The sequence below is a fragment of the Oxyura jamaicensis genome, chromosome 1, assembly GCF_011077185.1.
Source record: "Oxyura jamaicensis isolate SHBP4307 breed ruddy duck chromosome 1, BPBGC_Ojam_1.0, whole genome shotgun sequence".
Classification (NCBI taxonomy): Eukaryota; Metazoa; Chordata; class Aves; order Anseriformes; family Anatidae; genus Oxyura; species Oxyura jamaicensis.
Window position 1 is genome coordinate 162181812 of NC_048893.1, and position 20810 is coordinate 162202621.

Below are 20810 nucleotides of genomic sequence, written 5' to 3' on the forward strand. Positions count from 1 at the left end.
CCTACTTCATTTTTTCATGTAAACTTACTAGAAAAGTGGAAGTAAATTTCCTTCCTGACAAGTCAGTAGCCACCTGCTTTTGGCCTCCCATTAGAATCCATCTCCCTGAGAGAAAACATGTCTTCTCACTTTTCTTTCAGTTGTCAAAAGGGAACGAGCACGATCCTTTTACCTCGAGAAAGCCATTTGTCTCATTCTAGCTTTCCAGTGAACACGAGATCGCTGGAGCCAGAAGGTACCATCTTAAGTCATGACAGGCTTTGCGAATGCCACTCATGCGCTATGTAATACAGCACCACCACAATGAGGAATGTAGCAGGGTAACTTTCTGTTAAAGTGAACGTGGAAAATCATGAAATGATAGTTTGCTGCTGTGTACCTTTATCTGTTGCCATTTCGGGATTAGCTTGCAGAGGTGTTCCCTTTGCCTCCTCAAAGGCAAGCCAGGTTGCCATTTTTCATTTCACTTTACACAAAATACTGTGAAAAAATGATATTCTTTCTAGAGTAGAAAATGGCACTTCCTAATTAATTCAGGCATGTATTTTAAACAACAAAAAAACACTCATCTTGACTTCTTTCTCCTCCTTACATTTCAATAGTCATCCACTTCCAGCTTTCTGCCCTCATGTACAAAGCCTTACCATCAGGAAAATACCTCTACTTTCCCTTTGACAATGCTTTAGTGTGAAGCACGACGTACAGAAAGTAAGTTTCATGTTCTCAATCCCCCTGTATGCCCTAGGACAGTTGTGTAAAACCTTCCTGTTCCCAGCTGAGTCCTTAGGCACTCTAGCACACTGCCCAGAGTGGAGAGAGCACCTTCTCCAAACCAGCTTGACATTTTTCATCACTGGAATTGAACGGGCACATCTTGTCAGGTAGGAACCTCCTGAATTGAGTGACTCCAGCGTCAGAGAGCTGGATTTGACAGCTTTTTAGAATAAAAAGATATAAACATTGCAAAACAACCAAGTCCTCTATTCTACAGGCCAAGGGGAAATCACCATCCCAAAGCTCAGTACAGACAAATATAAAACAAGTGGTGTATGCAAGCCTCTCTTTTGCACAGTTTAAAATGAGGCAAAACTTAATGTTTGAAGTTGACTAAGATTACTAAAAGCACCCAGATGCAGTTGTACTTGTGGTTTGTTTTTATCCTTTAGTTAAACATATTTTTCTTTCAATGTAAAATGAGTTAGTTAGAATTCCAGTGAAGGTTTGTGACATCTAAATGAAGGTATGTACACTTACCCACAAATAACCCTTGATTTTTATTTTTTATTTTTGCAGCAACAGGTAAAGATCCTACCATGTCTGCATTTTCTGTGTTTTGACCTGAGTCAGTCTGCACTGTATAAAGCCTAATTACAGATTAATTATATAAATCTGTCTATGCAAAAAACTGTTCAAGTATTTTCCCTCAAGTTTAACTTGAGCATGTGTGTATACACTTGCATGCATCAGTCTGATTTGCTATTTATCAAGGCCAGTGCTGACTTGGCAGAACAGATGCTCCAAGATGGAAACTTCAACTGCTCATTACTTGAATTCTTGGATTAAGAATCATCAACCTGTCTGGAGGAAACAAGACATCTTACTCAGTAGCTGAACTCAATCTTTACTCAGATTTTAAAGAGTCTTAATAACTTTAGGTAACAGCCTCAGATTTCTTCATTTCAGGTACATTTCAAGTATTTTCAGCCCATCTGAAAAGAGAAAGTGCAGCAAAATCTTATTTTTTCCAGTCCTGTTTGTGACCTTTATAGGCTTGATGTACTTCAGAACTGAAGACTGTTTATTACAACAGGCTTTTTTGAGAACAACAGGTCACTGACTCAGCTGTAAGACACGAGTGTTTCCTGTATTTTCATCGGTTGTCATACAGCTTCTCAGCTCTGACTTGTTGCATAGCAGGGCCAGAAACTACAACAGCATGCTCCTTAAGCATGTCATTTAATTATTTATGTGCTATTAGCCCAGATGGAAATCTGTACGAAGTATAATTACACAAGATTAATTAAAGTACATACTTAGAGAATAACATTTACGATTTTTGGAAAGGTGGTTTGTCCGTCACTTTGAATTTTGTTAGAAACTACCACCACCCTTTTCTTCTGCCTCACCTAAGGCATGCTGAGGCTACCTGCTTTGTAAAAGCAAGTGCTGTTGGCAACATTTGTTAGCAATGGGTGGTCCTATACTGCTGCTTAACTGCTTGAATATGAGACAAAACCACATTCTTTACTACTAAAGAAAGCATTTCTGGCTCCAGAGTGTTTATGCTGAAAATTTGTTAGCAAACACTAACACGGTAAAATTGGCATGCATGCATGTTTTGGCTGAAGTCTCCCGATCAGGGAAATAATGTAGAATGGTTTGGGTTTGGTGAAGTACTGCTCCACCAGCTGGGAGATGGAGCCTTTACAGACTTGGACATGGCAGAGGGGATGGTCTGGCTAGACAGGCTAGGAGGGCATTAAAGCAATGACATAATACTTGTTTAAGAACCTCTTAGCATAATAAGGTAGGGCAGCGAACACTCATTTGGAACTAAATCCTGATGTTGAGAACACAAATAATTAAGGGATGTGGTCAGAAAAAATTCCTTCACCTCTTATGCTGCATTCTTTCAAGTAGGGGAAGAAAGGATAAGCTCCTTAATCAACTGCCTATAATGTGCAGAAAGAAGATCCTGGGGACTTGGGAGCATAATATCTGCACAACACAGTGTGCTGCTTACTGCAGCGCTAGGGGCCTTAAAGTGACCACTTGGCTACCCACACAAGCTGATGATCCCGTGTGGCTATGTTCCCTGTGATAGCTGAACTGCCATATTCAGGGCGAGGGTATGAACCTGAATTTCAGTGTGTCATTTACCTGTTCCCTTAGTGGTGAAGCAGGAGAGCTCATGCTGTTGGTGTCAATGCCTTTACAATTTCTAAAATTAAGTAGTCTCTGTACTCAAACAATCTTGCATCCAGCATAGGAGAATTGTGCACTAGACAAATGTATAATCCTCAGATCTGATAACCAATCCAAAACCCAGAAATTTTTGGTGAGCATTACAAAATTATTTAATTATTTAATCATACTGGTCGTAATCAGCATAGAAGACTGAAACAAAAAGCTATCAAATTCATGATTTAAAAGGGCTAATTCTACACACTGAAAGAAAGAGCAGTCCAGATTAGTAAATACTGAATAATTAGGCAGAATCTGAACAAGGTGAATACAAGCCTTAAAGTCTACAATCCCATAGAAGCTAATTAAAAAACAGACAAACAACAACAAACAAACAAACAAAAAATCCCTTCCTCAAAAGAACAACCTCTTTCCTTCTGCCTCTTTAGAGGGGATTTTGCAAAGCAGTTGTAAATAAAGATACCCAACAGCTGGGGAAACAAACAAATAAAAAAAAAACTAGTAACAGTGAATATAAATCTGACAGTAGTGATTATGGGAAAATAATACAGAAGAGAAGATACCTAAGAAGTCAATGACCTGTGTTGAAAAGAAGATCTAAAAAAAAGTCCAGGAAATGTACTAAAAATTCTACTGTGTCTGTTTTTAGACAAAGAAATGTAGAATGTTGATAAGTAAGCAGAAAAACAAACAAACAAACAAACAAACAAAAACACACTAAATATTCCTGTGCCGTGTTTGGGAAAAGAGTAGGTAATACATTTGTATCATATGATAATGACAAAATATTTTCCATTTCAACAGTAATTCAAGAACACATTAAAACAGCTACTATTAATGTTCTTAGATTGGTATGTCTGGATAACTTCACACCAAGAACTTTAAAAGAGCTGGTCAGTGAGCTTTCAGGATTAATATTCAGTAATTGTTAGAACACTAGACATATTCCAAAAGACTGTTAAGAAAGCTAGAGTTAGAACCAGTACTTAAAAGAAAATGTAAAAGGAATGATGCAGGTAATTAGAAGTTTGCATTGTGACATTGATTTTGAGCAGCTTAACGTTAATAATCAATGCAGGGATTTCTTAATGTAGAAAGATAATTCAGTTTAGGCCAGTCAGTATGTGTTTATGAAAAACAAGACCTTGTCAAACTAGCTTGAATTAAGTTGCAAAAGATAACAGTTTATGTAAAACATTTCTGTAATGCATATTGCTTGATTTAGCTCAACATTTTTGGCTACAATCGCTAAACAGCAAGTCTCTCTTTTTTTTTTTTTTTTTTTTTTTTTTTTTCTTTTTAATAGAATATTGCTAGGTGTGTTTATTTCTAATTAGAGGGGTTGGTTTTTGAGTACAAACTATTTCCCTTCTTTTAAAGGCTTAAAAGAAAACATACTCATTGATCAACTTTGTTGAGGAGATTAAAAGTGGGGGAGAAATAAATAATGAAGGTGGGAAACCTGCCTACTGAAACAACAAACCATTCATTGGTATGCTGGATCCTGCTAAACAATTCATATTCCAATATAGATGTATATGAAGACATGGAAAGGACCTGGGCTTAATAATGATTAGTTAGCTCAAGGCAATTTCTCAGGTGGACAGTGAGGATGTAAAACTTAGATGCCTAAACAGATGAAACTCATGTAATTGTACAGAGATTATACTGTAAGAGGCACTAGTGAGGGTGTTTTACCGAAACACTTAATTTTTTTCACATCCACAGCTCAAGAGGGGCTGAAATCCATTCTTCACACTTGGCTGTTGAGCTTGCACCCAGTTGTTCAGTGAAATTGTCTGTGCATAGCCAATGGAGAGGGGTAGGCCTCCAGATGTAGGCAAACTCTACTTCCCTCTGAAGGGATTGACCAAGCAGTAAATTTAGGTGCTCATTTTAGGAATGCAGTTTTCCATCTTTCCTCTTCACAGCGATATTTTTTTTTCATTAAATAAATAAAATAAAATACAATAATAATAATAATAAAAAGCTTGTATAATGGATTTTAATGTACTGACAACAGGCGTGCTTTTCTTCTTTGTTACTCCTCAAGGAGCTCACATGCTGCTTTAGAATGAACATTTTGGTAAACACTTAAAAATTATGTGCAATATAGATGCCTAAGCAGAGGAAAATCAGTGAGAATGAATTCTTTGAGTTATCAGATGAAGATCTATCAGGGTTGAAAGTTGAATGGCTGGAGTTAAACCAGGAGAATTTTAATCATGATCACGTCTCCCAAACTGAGTTTGCTTGAGTGTCACTATTTATGTTCTGATGGAATTAATCTTTCTTGTTAGTATTTGAGAACCACTCTAAAGCAGCTTACAGATCACTAACAACATGTGCAGCACAGGTCAGGAATTCCTGATTTAGAAGTAAACCTGTAAGGTGTTTTTACTGCTTCATTTTTGCTATTGTGCACCCCAATTCCATCATCTATTCAGAGGAGCCAGCCCAACTTGACCGAGCACAAAGAATTAGGCAGTGTCTCCTATCTACTTAACAGTATGTCACTGGTGGGAAGGAAAAAAAAAAAAAAAAAAAAAAAAAGGAAAGAACTAACTCTTCTGCTATGAAGAGCAGATGCAAAAGACGGATTTTCATTCAGTCAGGGGATATTAAAATTATGACAGGGCTCTCTCTTGCTTAATGATAAGGGTAGTAACTCAGATGACCATTACACTTTTCAACATATCCTGCTACCTTGATTGACATTTCTTGAAAAAAGAGGAAGTTTAAGAACAGCAAATAGTTTCCAAAAAAAGTCAATACCACATACTGATTTTCCATGCATCTGCCTAAAGACTGTGAGGACTGTGAGCTTTGACCTCCACTGAAGGCACTTGAAACATCTTTCAATAGTGAGCAGAATAACTGGATGTCACTTGTCAGGAAGGATAACAGCAAAGTAGACATTACAAAAGCCTACCTCAGACTGGAGTAGAAGGATGCATCAGGTGTTTCCTGTGAAAGCTTTTTGAAGGTGTACCCAATTTTCACCCCAAATCACACCACAGAAGAGGAATGTCATTGTGTGATCAGACTGTTTAAAATTCTCATCTTAGCCAAAACTCCATAAGTCAGAGACTGTGTTTAGATTCACCAGTGGAGCAAAGAAATCACTGTAATTGCTGCTGTGTATAGTGGCCATCACAAGGACTTGGTTTGCCAATAGCAAAGATGAATGAACCAAACACTAGTGACCCCAGAGACTCTAATCCTCCACTCTGACGAAGCTGATCGGGCTTGATAAAACGTGGCTGCACACCATTACAAGTCTTAACTCCTGTTCACTTGAGGGTTTACAGAGATGATGACTATGTTCAGCTTTCTGGATGGGGGAATTTCTGTATTTCTAGTCATGTAATGTAAAGAAAAGGCACAGCTGTGTCCTCCTTCACGGTTTCTATTTGCCTCGTGATGAACTCCTCCCATGAAGGAAGTAATGCCTCCTTACAGTTTGTCTAGTTTCATTTAATTAGGTAAGGCACAGTCAGAAAACCACCAATTTGCCAGCACTGGAACGATCTGGAAATAAGATGATAGGGGAAAAATGACAGTGATTATCAGTGATTGAAAAGCCTATTCACAACAGGGCTTTAGAACCGGCATACATCTATCCAAATGCATATACACAGAAACAGCCCCCTTCACAAATAAGGAACATAAGTTAATATGGCCATAAAAAAAAAAAAAAAAAAAAGGTAATATGTTATAAAAAGTGAAATGTTTAATTACATAGAACAGTATTACAGATATCACCTTAGTTTGTCTAACTACATTATTCCAATGAGCTCCAGATGCATTCAATTTCAAGGTTCTTTAGGATGTTTTTAATTTTAGTTCTCAGGCATATTAAATAGTATATTGAGTTAAATAATATACAACATATCTAAACACACCTAGCACAACATTGCTTTTTTCCCCATGATTTTCAGCCTTTCTCAAAATATTTCAAGCCTGATGAACAGAAGTAAGTAATTTTTCAGTGAGAAGAACATCAAACACTTGTTAATATATTGACATTTGGAGTTCCAAGTGTTACTCAGTTTGTTCTCTATAAATCGTGTTGGAAAACACATAGCAACACAGTATTCAGTAAATTATTTAATCCAGTTTTATTCTAGACTTATTTTACTGGTATTCGTTTCATAGAATACCCTGACTTGGAAGGGACCCACAAGGATCATCAAGTCCAACTCCTGGGATTCAATATTTATTCAGTTATGTTTAAGAATATCATTTTCCAAAAAGAGAGATCTAAATTGCATTCACTTTCTACAGCCACCTTAGCTAGAGTTTCCACATGTAATGTACTAGTTTAACAGTTGACTTTTTTGTCATTTCTTTTTGAAAATAATGTAAGAAATATTAAAAATGACAATAAAAAGAAATGTGAAAAAAAAAACATTCTCCATTTTAATGATACTTTATTGTTGTTATTATTATTATTATTTTTGACTAGAGCAGCTCTAGAGCAAAATATCTATGTCAGAACATTCACGTTTGGCCTGTAAGTATTCTTGCTGGATGACTTAATGAAAGCTTGGTCTATGTCTATTGTGTTATGACATGGAAAACTGCACTTCATGAATGTATAGCCCATTTCAGATGTGTTTACCTGACCAGCTCATAGCATGCTTAGTTAAGCTATGGACGCGGCGTATGCATGAACTCATAAGTAATGTGGCAAGTTGGATGAGGCAAGACTTTAACAATACATCTTAATCCCTCTGCTGCTTCGAAGATACAAATAAGATAAAGAAGCTGATTCACTCTTTTAACAAAACAAGGCTTCTTTCTCTCTAGATTGCATATTGATAACTTTGTAGATTAACAAAATGCAAAGCTTCTTTTAAGTGATTAGAAAACCTTGCTTCTGTGCAATTCAAGAGCAAGGCCTAATAATTCATAATGCTGGCACACAGTATGGGCTACAAAGTGCCATAAGATACTACAACATAAACACATGTAATCTCTGAAAAAAATATATATATCTGTACTTTACACACATTTTATGCACAGGAGAAACAAATTAATATTAGAACATACACTTTGGTTGGCATAGAATAAAAATCATGTCATGTTCTACATGTTTTAGAGTATTTCACCATGCAGCACTACGCTTTTTCAAATTCTAAGTTTTGAATTCAGATATGGCTTCGCTGAAAGGGGAAAGAAGAAAAAGTGGAAGGGACAAAGAGGATGTTAACTCTTCTGCTTCATGTTAGCATTCAGATCATGTGACTAGAGCAGGTTGCAGTTGCACAAACTGGCTTTCATCAATACCACATCTGTATCTGTCCGTGTTACTTGAAATCTTACATTAAAACAATTACTTGAACATAGTGAAATTCACCTCTGAGATAATTATTAATCACAGTAGGGTTAGACCAGCTTGGTCCCCTGTGTTCTTTCAGCAGGAGCATTTTGCAATGATCCCTTGCAGCATTTCCAGTCCAGGTGAGGTTATTTATCATATGAAACAGTGGCAATAAGCTTTCCTGGTATCTAATTTAAGAAGCTCTATGTTCTTTATCCCAAGGACATTGTGGTATCATTAAACTTGTCTCCTGTCAGTTTTTCTTTCAGAAATGTTGCACTGACAGACAGTATGATGCAATGCCTGCTTGCCTCTGCTCCGAATGCAAGAGTGAAAACACTGCTCACGGAAAGCTAAGTAATCATCACCATAGCTGAACAAGTTGCCTATTCACACTGAGTTATGCAACTTAAGGAATTCCCCTCTGCGAAGACATTGTTAAACATTGAAGCTTTTTGTTTTAGAACATCCACTCTCCAGCAAATGCCATGGCTCCAAAATTTGTTGTATTGGATTACATGTACTTTTACTGGTGACCTAAAACTGAAAAGTAAGTGCTAAGCTTTGCAAAGTGAAGTGTTGAAGTAGTCATGCTGTCCATACTAATTCTAAAATTTGTCCAAGGTTCTTTGTTATTTCACAAAGTTAGGTGCCTAAGAATAAGGTAAATAAAAACTGGCATTTAAAGTAGACAACAGAAAATGAAGCAGGAAGAGGCATCTATTAACTTCAATACCCTGTCAGTGCTTAGGAGCTGAACACATTCTGTAGGAGATGCTTCAGACCAATAGACTGGAAGCTCTTAATTTTGTCTTGTCTGTTTCTTTTCAAAGCTGAAGGACAGAAATGTTCCTGTCATTATCTTGTCCGAAAGTTAACTTCTGTGAACACTCAGTGGGATGGATCAAATTCAATCCCGTCTGAGGAGAACAGGAACATACTCAGTTTCCTATGGAAGCAGTGTAACTGCTGTAGAGTGCTGTGAAGCCAACAGCTTTGCCAGGTCCAGACTCTTCCACTGTGTATTCAGTTGGTGAACATCCCATGAAAAAGGGGAACATAAGCATCAGCTACATCTGAGTGCTTAGAATAATGATCATAAGGAGAAATGGGTTCCAGTTTCTGGTTCCATAGATGTTCAGACTCACACTTGTTCTTATTGCCAACCCCCACAGTTAGCATTTCATGCAGAATGAAGCACTGTATGGTCATCTCCCTGTGTACAGCCTTACTGTAGGAGTTGGCATCATCCTAGGACAATTCTAGGTGGTCACTGAGACCTGTAGTTCTGGTACCTCCATGGCTGAGTGGCACTGAAGCAGAGTTTTAAGCACCTTACAGTTAAATCTTTATGTTTTCTTAAATTAAATAGGAGATATAAGAATAAAAACAAAAAACAAACAAACAAAAACAAAACAAACAAACAAAAAAACACAGAAAATCTCTTAAAATAATAACTGAAAACACAATAATAAACATAGGTGAGAAAGTGGATCAGGTATTCCTGTCTCCAGTGACATCCAATGAATCTGAAAGCTTGCAAATTAAAGAAACTATACATTTTATGAATACTAGGACTATCATTCAAATCAGTAAATATGCTACAATCCACCGTTGGCCCACGGCAACTTTGCATCTTTCCATCATGAACCTGACAGTTCTTGGAGACAGGATAGTAGATCAGACAAACCCATGAAGATGTTGCATTACAGCAGCCTTTACTTTTTAAAATGAAATTAATTTCAAGAGACTTTAGTTGCATTTCATTCATAACCAACTTAAACATGTCTGTTCACAGGAAAATTTCTTTGCTTTGCATTGAAAATAAATATGATTAGAAGTAATGATCTGATTTGTATACCTATATTTCACTTTACAAAATAATAGAGATTCTTGATGTTGCTACAATTAGGAACACAAGAATTTTACATCATTTGTCTCTCTGTACTTTCACAGAGTTTAATAGACTGAAAATGCTCTGTCCTTGTTTTTAAGTCATTCAGCAACCTCAGAATTGTTATCACGGTGTAAAACTGTGACAAAGGTTTCAGCTTGGACAGATTTGAAATGGCACGTCAGAATGCAAAACCGCTATATTTCATAGGATTGGGTATTCTGTTTTCGTTGACAACAGATCTAATCAGCTCACTTAGGTTTCCCTAAGGGAGGTTTCAGACAGGCTCCTTTGTGTAGGAGGGCACCCTGGCTGTGCCTTAAGATTAGCCTGCAGAGATTTTGCGGAGTTGAGATAGAAAGGTAAGCTCCCTCTTGCTGCTGATAAACACTGTTATTGTTCTCCGTTCCCCGCTGAATGGAACAAATGCAATTCTGCAAAGTTAATTACTGCAGTAATGAAAGAAATGACACAAAATGACAGGGAATGTGCTAATTCAGTAAGACTCAAGTCATTGACATATTATTCCCTTTAGTGCTCGTTGTTACTTTCAGGCACGTACCCCTTCACTCATAAATACTAAGTGGATTTTTTTTGACTTAGTATTTAAGTAATAAGTTAATAAAATAAAGATTAATGTGTAAGCAGTGGTGCCTGATGGTCTCTTAGGAGTTGTCTGATCAGTACCTGAGATCTGAACACAGAGATCTCTGATGAAATATCTGAAAGAAAGGACTTAGCCATCCTCACAGGACTTGCTGCATGTTTCCTTTTGAATGTCCAAGAATGAAGACTCACTCAGATTTTATATATGCACTAAAATAATTTAACTCCCAAGAAGGAAAAGGTGGCCGATGAATAGACAGCACCAAAACACTGTATTTTCCCCTTGCTTACACTTCTCACAGCATCACGGAAGAGATGATGAGTGCTATTAATGTTTGTGTGAACATCTTACACATAGCTCGGGGTGACAACTTGGGAATCTCTTTTTATGTGGCTCTACTCACTGGCACTGGGAGCTGTCTGGGCTTGGAAATCATAGGCCTGAGAAGCACAGAGTGACAAGTCTCCTGTACGTGTGGCTCTGTACCAGTGATGAGGAGCATAAGAAAGTTTGGGCATGGAAAAGACCCTCTCTCAAGGTCTCAGAGAACTGAGTGGGAGTATTTCCAGCTCTTCCGTTTACAAAGGGCCACTGCACTTAGGTAACAATCCTGTTTAAAAACCACATATAAATTCTAGTTGACAACTTCCTTATAATAGTCAAGCACTACATTGCCAGGCTTTACCTAATAATAATACACAAAGAAACAAGTTCTTCTAAAGAACTGAGTAAGAAAGCAAAAGAGAAAGTCTTGCATGCCACAATATGTATCTCTAAAATCACGATAAAAAGGAGCACTGGGAATTGCTAACCATTTCAGCTGCAAGACTAAATAATCTAAGTAATCCTTCTTCTATTTAACCAAGAAGGAAAAATGAAAAGACTTTCATTGAAATGCAGTCATAAATTCCATCCATAAGACTTTTCCTGCAATTAAGTTACATTTACTGATCCACTACTCCTTAAAAGAAGCATTAACACAAAGACTTCAATTATTCATGGTCAAACAAAGTTGATTCTATTGCTTCAATCAAAGCAGCATTCTCTTCTACAGTGGTTATTTCTGTAGTATCTTCAAAAAGGGCACAGTCTATGAAAACATGTAAGTTTCTGAGTAAAAGCTATTTCCATGATCAATCCTAACTTTTTGCATTTAATACTTCTGCAATTTCTTGCTTTCATGGGGATGATTTTTTTGTCCTCTTCATTCTTTAAAGGATAAGCTGACTAAAATTCACCCTTTATTTGAACCCAGTTCCAATGTCCTGAGAAAAAGGAGACTCTCAAAATAGAAAAAGGAAAAAAAAAAGGGGGGGGGGGGGAATTAGTTAATTGAGAGGCATCTAGTATTATGCAAAACTTATTACTGAGGGAAGAAAACCAGGGAACTCTACAAAATTAACTGTGGAACAGAGTTGGTGCTTCTTGTGCTGTCAGCAGAGGGCTTAAAGAGCTGCTGAGGGTCTAACATCTGCAGAGAGCCATCCATACCTGCTTCTCCTCATTGCTGTCACCTTCTGCGACACCATCACTCTTCTATAATTTTCAACCACTGTCCCTTTGCACTAGCAATGCCGTCTCCTAAGAGTTAGCATCGTGTATTGTTGCTGATTGCTGCCAGGCTTAAGTGTGAAATACCCCGAGTGTAACTGCCTTATTAAGCTATGGAAGCTTGCATTTTAAAGGTCAAGAATTCCCAACCACTCCTGGGAATTTAAGATGGGGATAATATTGCCCAAAGACACTAAGCAAAACTTAATCTTCTAGAGATACTCATTTAATTTTCAGAGGTCAAGAATGAATACAGATTGTCTATATGTTTCAGTATATGAAAATTCCTGGGATACACAGATTTTCTATATGCTTTGGTATACAAAAATTCCAGGGATATACTTCTTTGACTCAGAAGAGTCTGGCATGCATTCTATTAAATGCAATGTTAACATGGAGATAAATCTTTTCCTCAATAGACCTCCCTAATGAGAGTGGCCTGGAAGATGACAGGATGTTACAGACTCAAGCTGTTGTATATAAATCCATTTGCAAGCAGAATGACAATCGAGGTACTTACGCAACATCATAAATACTTCTTCAAAAAGTACTACGCTATTTATAGGAAGCCAGCTCTCTGCCTTGTGCCTTCCGAAGGCATGGAAGTTGATGAACACATACGAGGAGCAAAAAAAAAAAAAAGTCTACCTGGCCATCTGGAAATGTCAGAGGTTTAGTAGAGTTAGTGTTCCTTTCTGCTGGAAGTAGATATCACATAAAATGATAAGTGAAATCAAAAATAAGTCAAACTCTATGGGGTAGCAAATCTTATCCCAGAGATACTGACAAATATTAAATTTGCAGTTGTTCTTCTTTTCCAAGGTTTCATCACTGTTTTGCACAGAAAGTCTTGGAGGGCAGGAAGACTACTTCTTTAGAAGTTTCTTTGCTTCTAGCAAAGTGAGAAAAATGTGAGAAGGCAGTTATACTGTTAAAAAAAAAAAAATTAAAAAAAAATCCTAACCTGCTCTAAACCAACTGTCCTTCCTTCTTTCCTGTTCAACCCATATACTTACGAAACTTCACACTTAAGTAACAGCAACATATTGTACTAAAAAATGTCATAGCAGATAGAGATTTTTCTTTCTTTTCTCTCTTTGGTTTGAAAAAGAGGAACTGAGGGTGATTATGTGGGTTGGGCACTTCAGTCACAAGTTGCTTACATGCATGACTACCCTTAAACATTTATCTTTACTTCATTACTTTGACTCATACTTCATTGACACAAGACCTACTACAATGGGAATCTGAAAAGACCATTTTGTGAAGAATGATTTTGGAGTAATTCATTTGGCAAATATGCTTGTGGGAAATCAAATCAGTAAAAATGCTGTACAGGTAACGCAACTGAACATTTTCATTATTTAAAGAGCAAAAAGATTTATTAATTTTTTGCTACAGGGCATTTCATGTTTGAATAGTTTTATTTAAGTGACATTCTAGCTTTCATAAGCAAAACTTAGAAGGTCTCCTCCTAGATAATTAACTATAGCCTTAGAATCTAATAGTAAGGCATGGGAAAAATGCAGAGTCTTCAATAGGAAAAAAAATGTAAATGTTGATCAGGGGTTACAAGAACCTACCAAGAGCATTATGAATTATCAATATATGCTGATTACTTTTATTTTTTTGCAAATTTCAATGAGTTTGTTATTACTTAAAAAAGAAAAATCACTGTCATCTGAAGAACTGTTTAAATGTCAATATAATTTCACCGTAAATCAGTGCAATATTTTGTCAGCCTTCCTAGAAATCAGGCTGCTGCAGAATGCAGAAATTTACAAAGCACATTTCATTTTGGAAGTATCACAACGTTTTTGCATATTTTATTTCCATGGAAAAATTAAACACCTGGTAAGAAGTAATGTCCCTGTCTTGTATTAGTATATTTAGAAATGCTACCACTGAGTAATTTAAGTTGGAAAGGAATTCTGAAAACTAGTCATCTGGTCCAACCCAAAGGCAGGTCCATTATACCAGGTTGCTCGGGGCTTTGTCCAGTTGAGTTCTGAGTATCCCCAAGGTAGATTCCACCACCTCTTTGAGGAATCTGTTTCAGTGTTTGCCAGTTGAAATATCTAGTGTTACATCTTGTGTCAATTGCCTTTTAGCCCATCATTTTGCACCTATAAGAGAAGTTTGGCTCTGCTGTCTCTGTACCATGTCATTAGGTAGTTGGAGACTGCAGCATGATCCAACCCCCCAAACCCTTCCAAACCCTTTCAGGCTCAGCAGGTCTAATTCTTTCACCTTCCCCTTCTCTATCAATGTACTCCAAATCATCTTGCTGAATCACCATCAATGTCTTCCATATGTCCATATGTTTGCATATGTCAATGTCATGAACAAGTCCAAGACTGGACCTAATACTCCAGATGTGGTCTCCCATGTGCCAAACAGAAGGGAAAAACCACTTCCCTTGATCTGCTGGCTATACTGTTATATATAGACCAGGATCCGTCTGGCCGTCTTTGCTGCTAGGGCATATTACTGATTCATGTTCAGTTTGTTGTCCACTCGGATGTTGAGGTTTGTTTCTGCCAAGATGCCTTCCAATCAGTCAGGCATATGGGGTTATTCCATCCCAGAGGCGGGGCTCTATATTTGCCTTTTTTGAACTTCATAAAGTTCTTGTTGACCAATCTATCCAGCCTGCCGATGCCCCTCCAAGACCCTGCCCTATATATACTACTCCCCCAAATTTGGCATTGTCTGTGACCTTGCTGAGGGATGCTACTATTTGCCAGCTGGACTTTGCATTGCTGATCACATTTCCTTGAGCTTGGTCCGTCAGCCAAATTTCCATCCACTCTCACCAATTTGTCTATAAGGATACTATAGGAGAAGAAATTGTGAATACTTAAGAGTCCTACTAGTATCTTGCCTAGAATAGTTCACAGTCCTTCTAGATTTATTGATTATTGGGTGATAACAGACAAGCAGAATAGTCTGGGAAGTTAAACTGTGGGATGTGTGTGAATCATATGAAATATCAGTTACAAAACTAGTATCTGCATATGGGAGCAGTTTCACATTAAATGTAAAAATGTTAATGATTCTGTTCACAAAAAAAAAAAAAAAAAAAAAAAAAAGAGTTATAGAAAGCCCTACACTTCAAGAAATCAGTTTATCCAATAATATCTGTACAGATAGGTATGTGAGCCAAACATTGCTATAGATTTTTTTTTTAATTGAACAAGTTAGTCTTGTAAGATATTTCCTCTGTCTACACATTTTGCCTCCTGAATCAAAAGAATCAAAATTTTAGAATCACAGAAACAAAATTTTAATCCTGTGATGTGCAATTGCTAGTGTTTTTATCTTACTCTCTCAAAATTGGCATAATAATAATAAAATAAAGGAATTGAAGCTTACCTGCAGTAGAGGAAGTATTGCTTTGCTTCAGACTGATGTTTGGAAAACGAAGAATAAAAGTATATGTAGCAATCATAACCTCAATATTTATATATATTAATACATAAATAGTATAATATAGTATATTATATATTGTTGATGCCCAGCTAGGAACAATGAATCACTTGAAGACATACCATCAAGGAAACAGGAAGTAAGAAAAGGAATATTCCTCTTAAATGAAATCTAATATTTTCAGTATGCAGTCACTTAAACAATGCCATCAATATTTATGTGATATATATATATAAATGTACCATATGCAGTCAGAAGTGCTTTCAAATAATGGAGATGTTCTCTGCAGTCTAAATGGACAGTGCAATGGAAGAGGTGAGTAGACAGTAGATGGGATTTATTTTGATACAATTAAAAATGGCAAGTTGTCCATTTCATCGTACATGCTACAGCACTCACACATCACGGTTCCATTTTTATTTTTATAGTGACACAATTACACTAGAGCAAGCGTATCTAGCCCAGGGAGTATCAGAGCTGGTAACTAGGATGTATTTTATTCCTTCATCTGAAGATTTTTAATGATTGTTTGGTAAAATAAATGCCATTAATTGACAAACTAAACCAATCAAGGGTGATAAGATTATTTTTTTTTTCACTTGAATTGATGTATTTCATTCAGAGAAAGTAGGATATAGTCTGATGCTAATTTGTATATATTTTTTTCAATTTCTGTGTGCCAGAATAGTTGCAAGGAATGTGGCATGAAACACAGGGTTCAAGAAAAACAATATAAAAAACCTGAAGCATACATTAATTTGAACATTCTGAATAAGACACCATTTAACAGCCCAGATTATGTGTGTACAATATGCTAGTGTTTATTTATCTTTTACAATTCAAATACATATTAGTAAAATCACTGCGCACATTATTTCCACACATTTTATTCACGTGACAGATCTAAAAATTATTTTATGAAACATAAGACCATTTTACAGGTACAAAATAACAGTTGAAAACAAAACAGCTGTTTGCCTTTATGGTGAAAAGGGCATAATTATGGTGAAAATATCTTTCTTCAAAGAAAAGCTCCCCAAAGGATTTTCTTGAATACTTTTAGAAAAATGTTACGGTGATGTTTTCTTCTGTAGTTTCTTGTACCACAGAGGTGCCTCTGTATTTGTCTGTAAAAAATAAAAGACGTCTTAATTGTGAGACAAAGTGAAAGTCTGGAGAAAAACATGCAATCTACATGAAAGTTTCTTTCCTTCCTATGCAGCTCATTTTTTTCTCAAATTCAAATAAATTAAAAATAAGACTATGTACTCTAGGTTATTATTACTATATATGTTTATTAAAACCTCCCTATTTCTAGGTTACAAAAAGTGGATAAGATAAAGGCTTTGTTTTAAAATAGAGATCACAATGAAAAGATGAGCCGAGTGTACCATAAATAGATTTCATTCTAAATATCATCATCTGACTTTCTTATCTGAGAATGGATGGAACTCAGTAAAGACATCTTACATGTGCCATAACTGACAAACACTGTGCAGAAATAGAGTTCTTAAAAGGTTATAATCCAAAATAAAAGAACTCAGCAGTTTTCTGACAGTGTGGAAAGTATTTTAATTGTAGAGAATTATCTGTGACCAACTTATCTCCTTGCCTTCATAATCCTATGGGCTACTGCTACACAGTCAGGATAGCATAACATTCTTGTGGCAAATTCAATGGTTGTTTATAGAGAAAATAAAATAAAAAAGCAGAGGTGCAACAAGGTAAGGACTATTCTCTATTCAGGGTTCGCTACAAACTCGCCCTTTACTGAATACTGTCTCTTCTGTACGTTGCCTCTAAGCTTGTTCTAGTTCTGTTTTGTCTGCTATTTCTTTTCTTCCAAGACTTAATAACTAGACAATCTTCAAATTCAGCTGGCTTTGGATCCTCAACACATTTAAATCTCCATCTTTTTCTCTTTTTTAAGTTCTCGGTTATAAAAATAAATCTGTTTATACGTACAGACTTTTAAAATTCTAGAAATGGGATTAAATTGGCAGGATTTTCACAGGACTATTAAATTATTTCCCCATCTAGTAAGAAATTCTGCCACTGGCCCATTTTCAGTTCCCTACTCCAAAGCCTGAAAAGGCTAGAGTTTTTCAAAGAGAAACAATTACAACATGCCAAAGCACTTTTTTTTTTAGATTTCCACATTATTTCTATACCTCTAAGTAAGACAGGACAAATTGACCACTTAGATCCTGGATCATCTACACAAAAAAAAATATATATAGATACATATTTGGACAAAAAATAGCAAACTAATTTAAAAAAAAGGTAAAAAAGGGGGGGCAGGAGTGTAGAATTCTACACCGTGTGGATTCAACCAGTCCACCCTAAAGGTAGCCTCAAGCAGTGTAAATATGAGTCATGATTTGTTTTGTGACTCAACATTGTAACTTTCTTAAATTTATCAGTTGAGACACACTCGTAGTAAGAAACTTCTGAATTATTTTTCTGAAGCTTTCAAATACTAGAAGCACTAAATCTGAAGCAGGTAACGTGAAGTATTTAAATCCAAGCATTTAGTTTCTAAAGGAATAAAACAGGGTTTTGTAATACCTGGCATCCTCAGTAAAAGAACTGATATAATCTCTGGCCATATATTTATAAATATACATGAATATAATATATGCAGGAATATAAACATACATAAATACTTTTATTTCCTTACTGATGCTCTTTGCTATATGTGTACACATTCAACTCATGCTCAGGGTAGATTTAAAATTATATACTTATTCTGTAGCTATTAAAATTTTGCTAAATGATTCTAATATTACAATCACATTTTTTTAAAAAAATCTTGTTTACTTTGAACTTAAGATGCAGAAACTACCAAAGGGCTAAATAACATCATAAACTGCAATTTATCTCTTCAAAATGAAACATTACCATAAAGAGCTGCAAATATTAAGCTGAATTAATTATATATCTCCTTGAAGTATGACCCTATTTTTTCTAAATTTGAGGAAAATTATCAAAAAATCTTAAGGCACTTATTCTTAGTACAGTACTTACAAATAACGTTGGCTTAGGTGTAAATATATTTTCTTCTTCATGTTCTGGTGGAAGCTTTGCTAAAGGGTTTAATATGTTTTTTGCCGTTGTAATTTTTGCATCAATATTAGACTGAGGCAAATTTTGTTCCTTCTGCTTACCATGTAGATTAATTAGAATCTGTTTCATTACAGCTAGTTCCTATAAACCACAAAAGGACAACACTAAGTTATTCAGTAAAATTATATTTGAACCTATTTTGTTAATAATGAATTTATATTCACCAAATGTGGATCAGTAAATACAACAAGCATGACCATATCATACATGCCATCATTAACAAGATTACTAATTGGATACTAGTAAAAGTAAGAAAGTAAAAAAGTCACATAGGATTTATATAACTCAGATTTTGTATTGCTTACATGCTGTAAAGGAGAACACTAATTGTGTTCCCACCATCTCTTTTAACTTAAGCTTTCATTTAATTTAAAATAATTATTTTGAGTTTGTTTTGTCAGGCAGAGGGAGTTTACAAATCTAATTTGAATGACTGTGACAAATTGTGCTTTCAAGCATTGGGTCTTGCACAGAAGTCTTATAAATACATTACTAGAAATATATGTTGTTGTCTCTGGATCAGAAAAGTCAGAGAAAAACCTTAAGAGGACCTACAGCAAAAATGGGATCAGGTGGAAAAGAAATTTCGTGAAACATTAAAATAGTTCCAACATGGGAGGAGAAAAACAAAAGTATAAGGAAATGATTAGCTTTTGGATGTTCTAATAATTTGCTTTATAAACAATTTGAATTAATTAAAAAAGCAGCCTTTTCATACTACTTAGCTGAAAGAAATCCATTATTCAAAAGGTATAGTAAAGGGAGAAAGGAAAACTCATAATACTTTGTGACTTTAATTAGCTGTCTTCTTTAGTTGTCTTGCATCTTCTAATGCCTAATGTTCTCTCCCCCAGCATGTAATGGGTATTACTATAAGTTACAGAATTTTAAAGTGTTTTATCTGTTGTTTTACCTCCAGACTGTAATTCACAACTCATTATTGCAGAACTAGCACAGCAAAGTCAGTAGGAAAACTAAAAGATTAGCATTACAATAATTAACATCCTGTCTTATCTCTCAACTAGAACAGGGTAACTCATTTAAAACAAAGGAGTTTTACAGATTTATAGCTGAATGACAAACATTTGCTTTTACCTATTTCTTAGCACTTGCCAGAAAATTATATTGATGCACATCCTATTTTCATTGCATTATTAATAAACACTTAAAAGAAAAGCCTTTTAAAACATTCTTGACATATAGCTTCTCTCTGTCCATTATTGCCTTTAATACAAGATACAAATATTTTTACCTAAAGACAAAAGAATCACGTTGTTCTCTTTCAACTGCCCCACATTAATTCAGTGCTATGAATGGATGTTAAACTCCACAAATGAGCTTTATCGAGTGTACAAATTGTTCTTGTATCTCAGTCATTTAATATTAACTATTTGCATAATTCAGCCATGTGTGGTGGCATGTTAAAACAGCATGACTGCAGAGCAGCTGTTTAAAAGGACTGCATAGCTGATGCCAACATGTTTTTCAAAGTTGTAAACTCTGCAAAGATGTTGCCAAAGCGACACATAGACAGAATTTCTTGATGAAAATAACTCAAGCAAGTATATAGCAAATAAGTACGCTATCAGAGGAGATTAAATTGTACATAAACAATGTTTTGACATTAACAAGTGCTGCTCCTATAGTTAAACTTGGTTATTCTGTAAACCAAATAGCTGCACGTTTGAACAAGGCAAAACCTCAAAACTGTCATGCAGATTTATTTCAGAAACAGAGCTGAAACCTGTATGCATAGGGTCAAATTCTCTCATATCAAAATCCTCTCAGCACTCTAAGGTCTTCTCTCCTCCCGGTGTCTGTCTTGTACTTGACAGCCCTGCCTTTTTTGAGACTTGGAACAGGCTCTGGAGAGTCAGCTCTAGTATGAGCTTCCACTCTAACAGTGGAATTCCCAAATAAGAAACTATGGGAGGGAATGACAGGGGAGTGGG

At 35.9% G+C, this 20810-nt stretch overlaps 1 protein-coding gene across 2 annotated transcripts in view; it reads right to left on the minus strand.

Annotated features, from left to right (window-relative positions):
* Positions 1–16531: 16531 nt before the first annotated feature.
* PIBF1 (progesterone immunomodulatory binding factor 1) overlaps positions 16532–20810 on the minus strand; it is a 123215-nt gene continuing 118936 nt past the window's right edge. For both annotated transcript variants that reach the window (XM_035320754.1, XM_035320743.1), the window contains 2 exons: positions 18760–18939; positions 16532–16859 (listed from right to left, as the gene is read on the minus strand). In XM_035320754.1, coding sequence (XP_035176645.1) covers positions 16803–16859; positions 18760–18939 — 237 coding nt within the window. In that variant the 3' untranslated portion in view covers positions 16532–16802. The remainder of the gene's footprint in view (positions 16860–18759; positions 18940–20810) is intronic.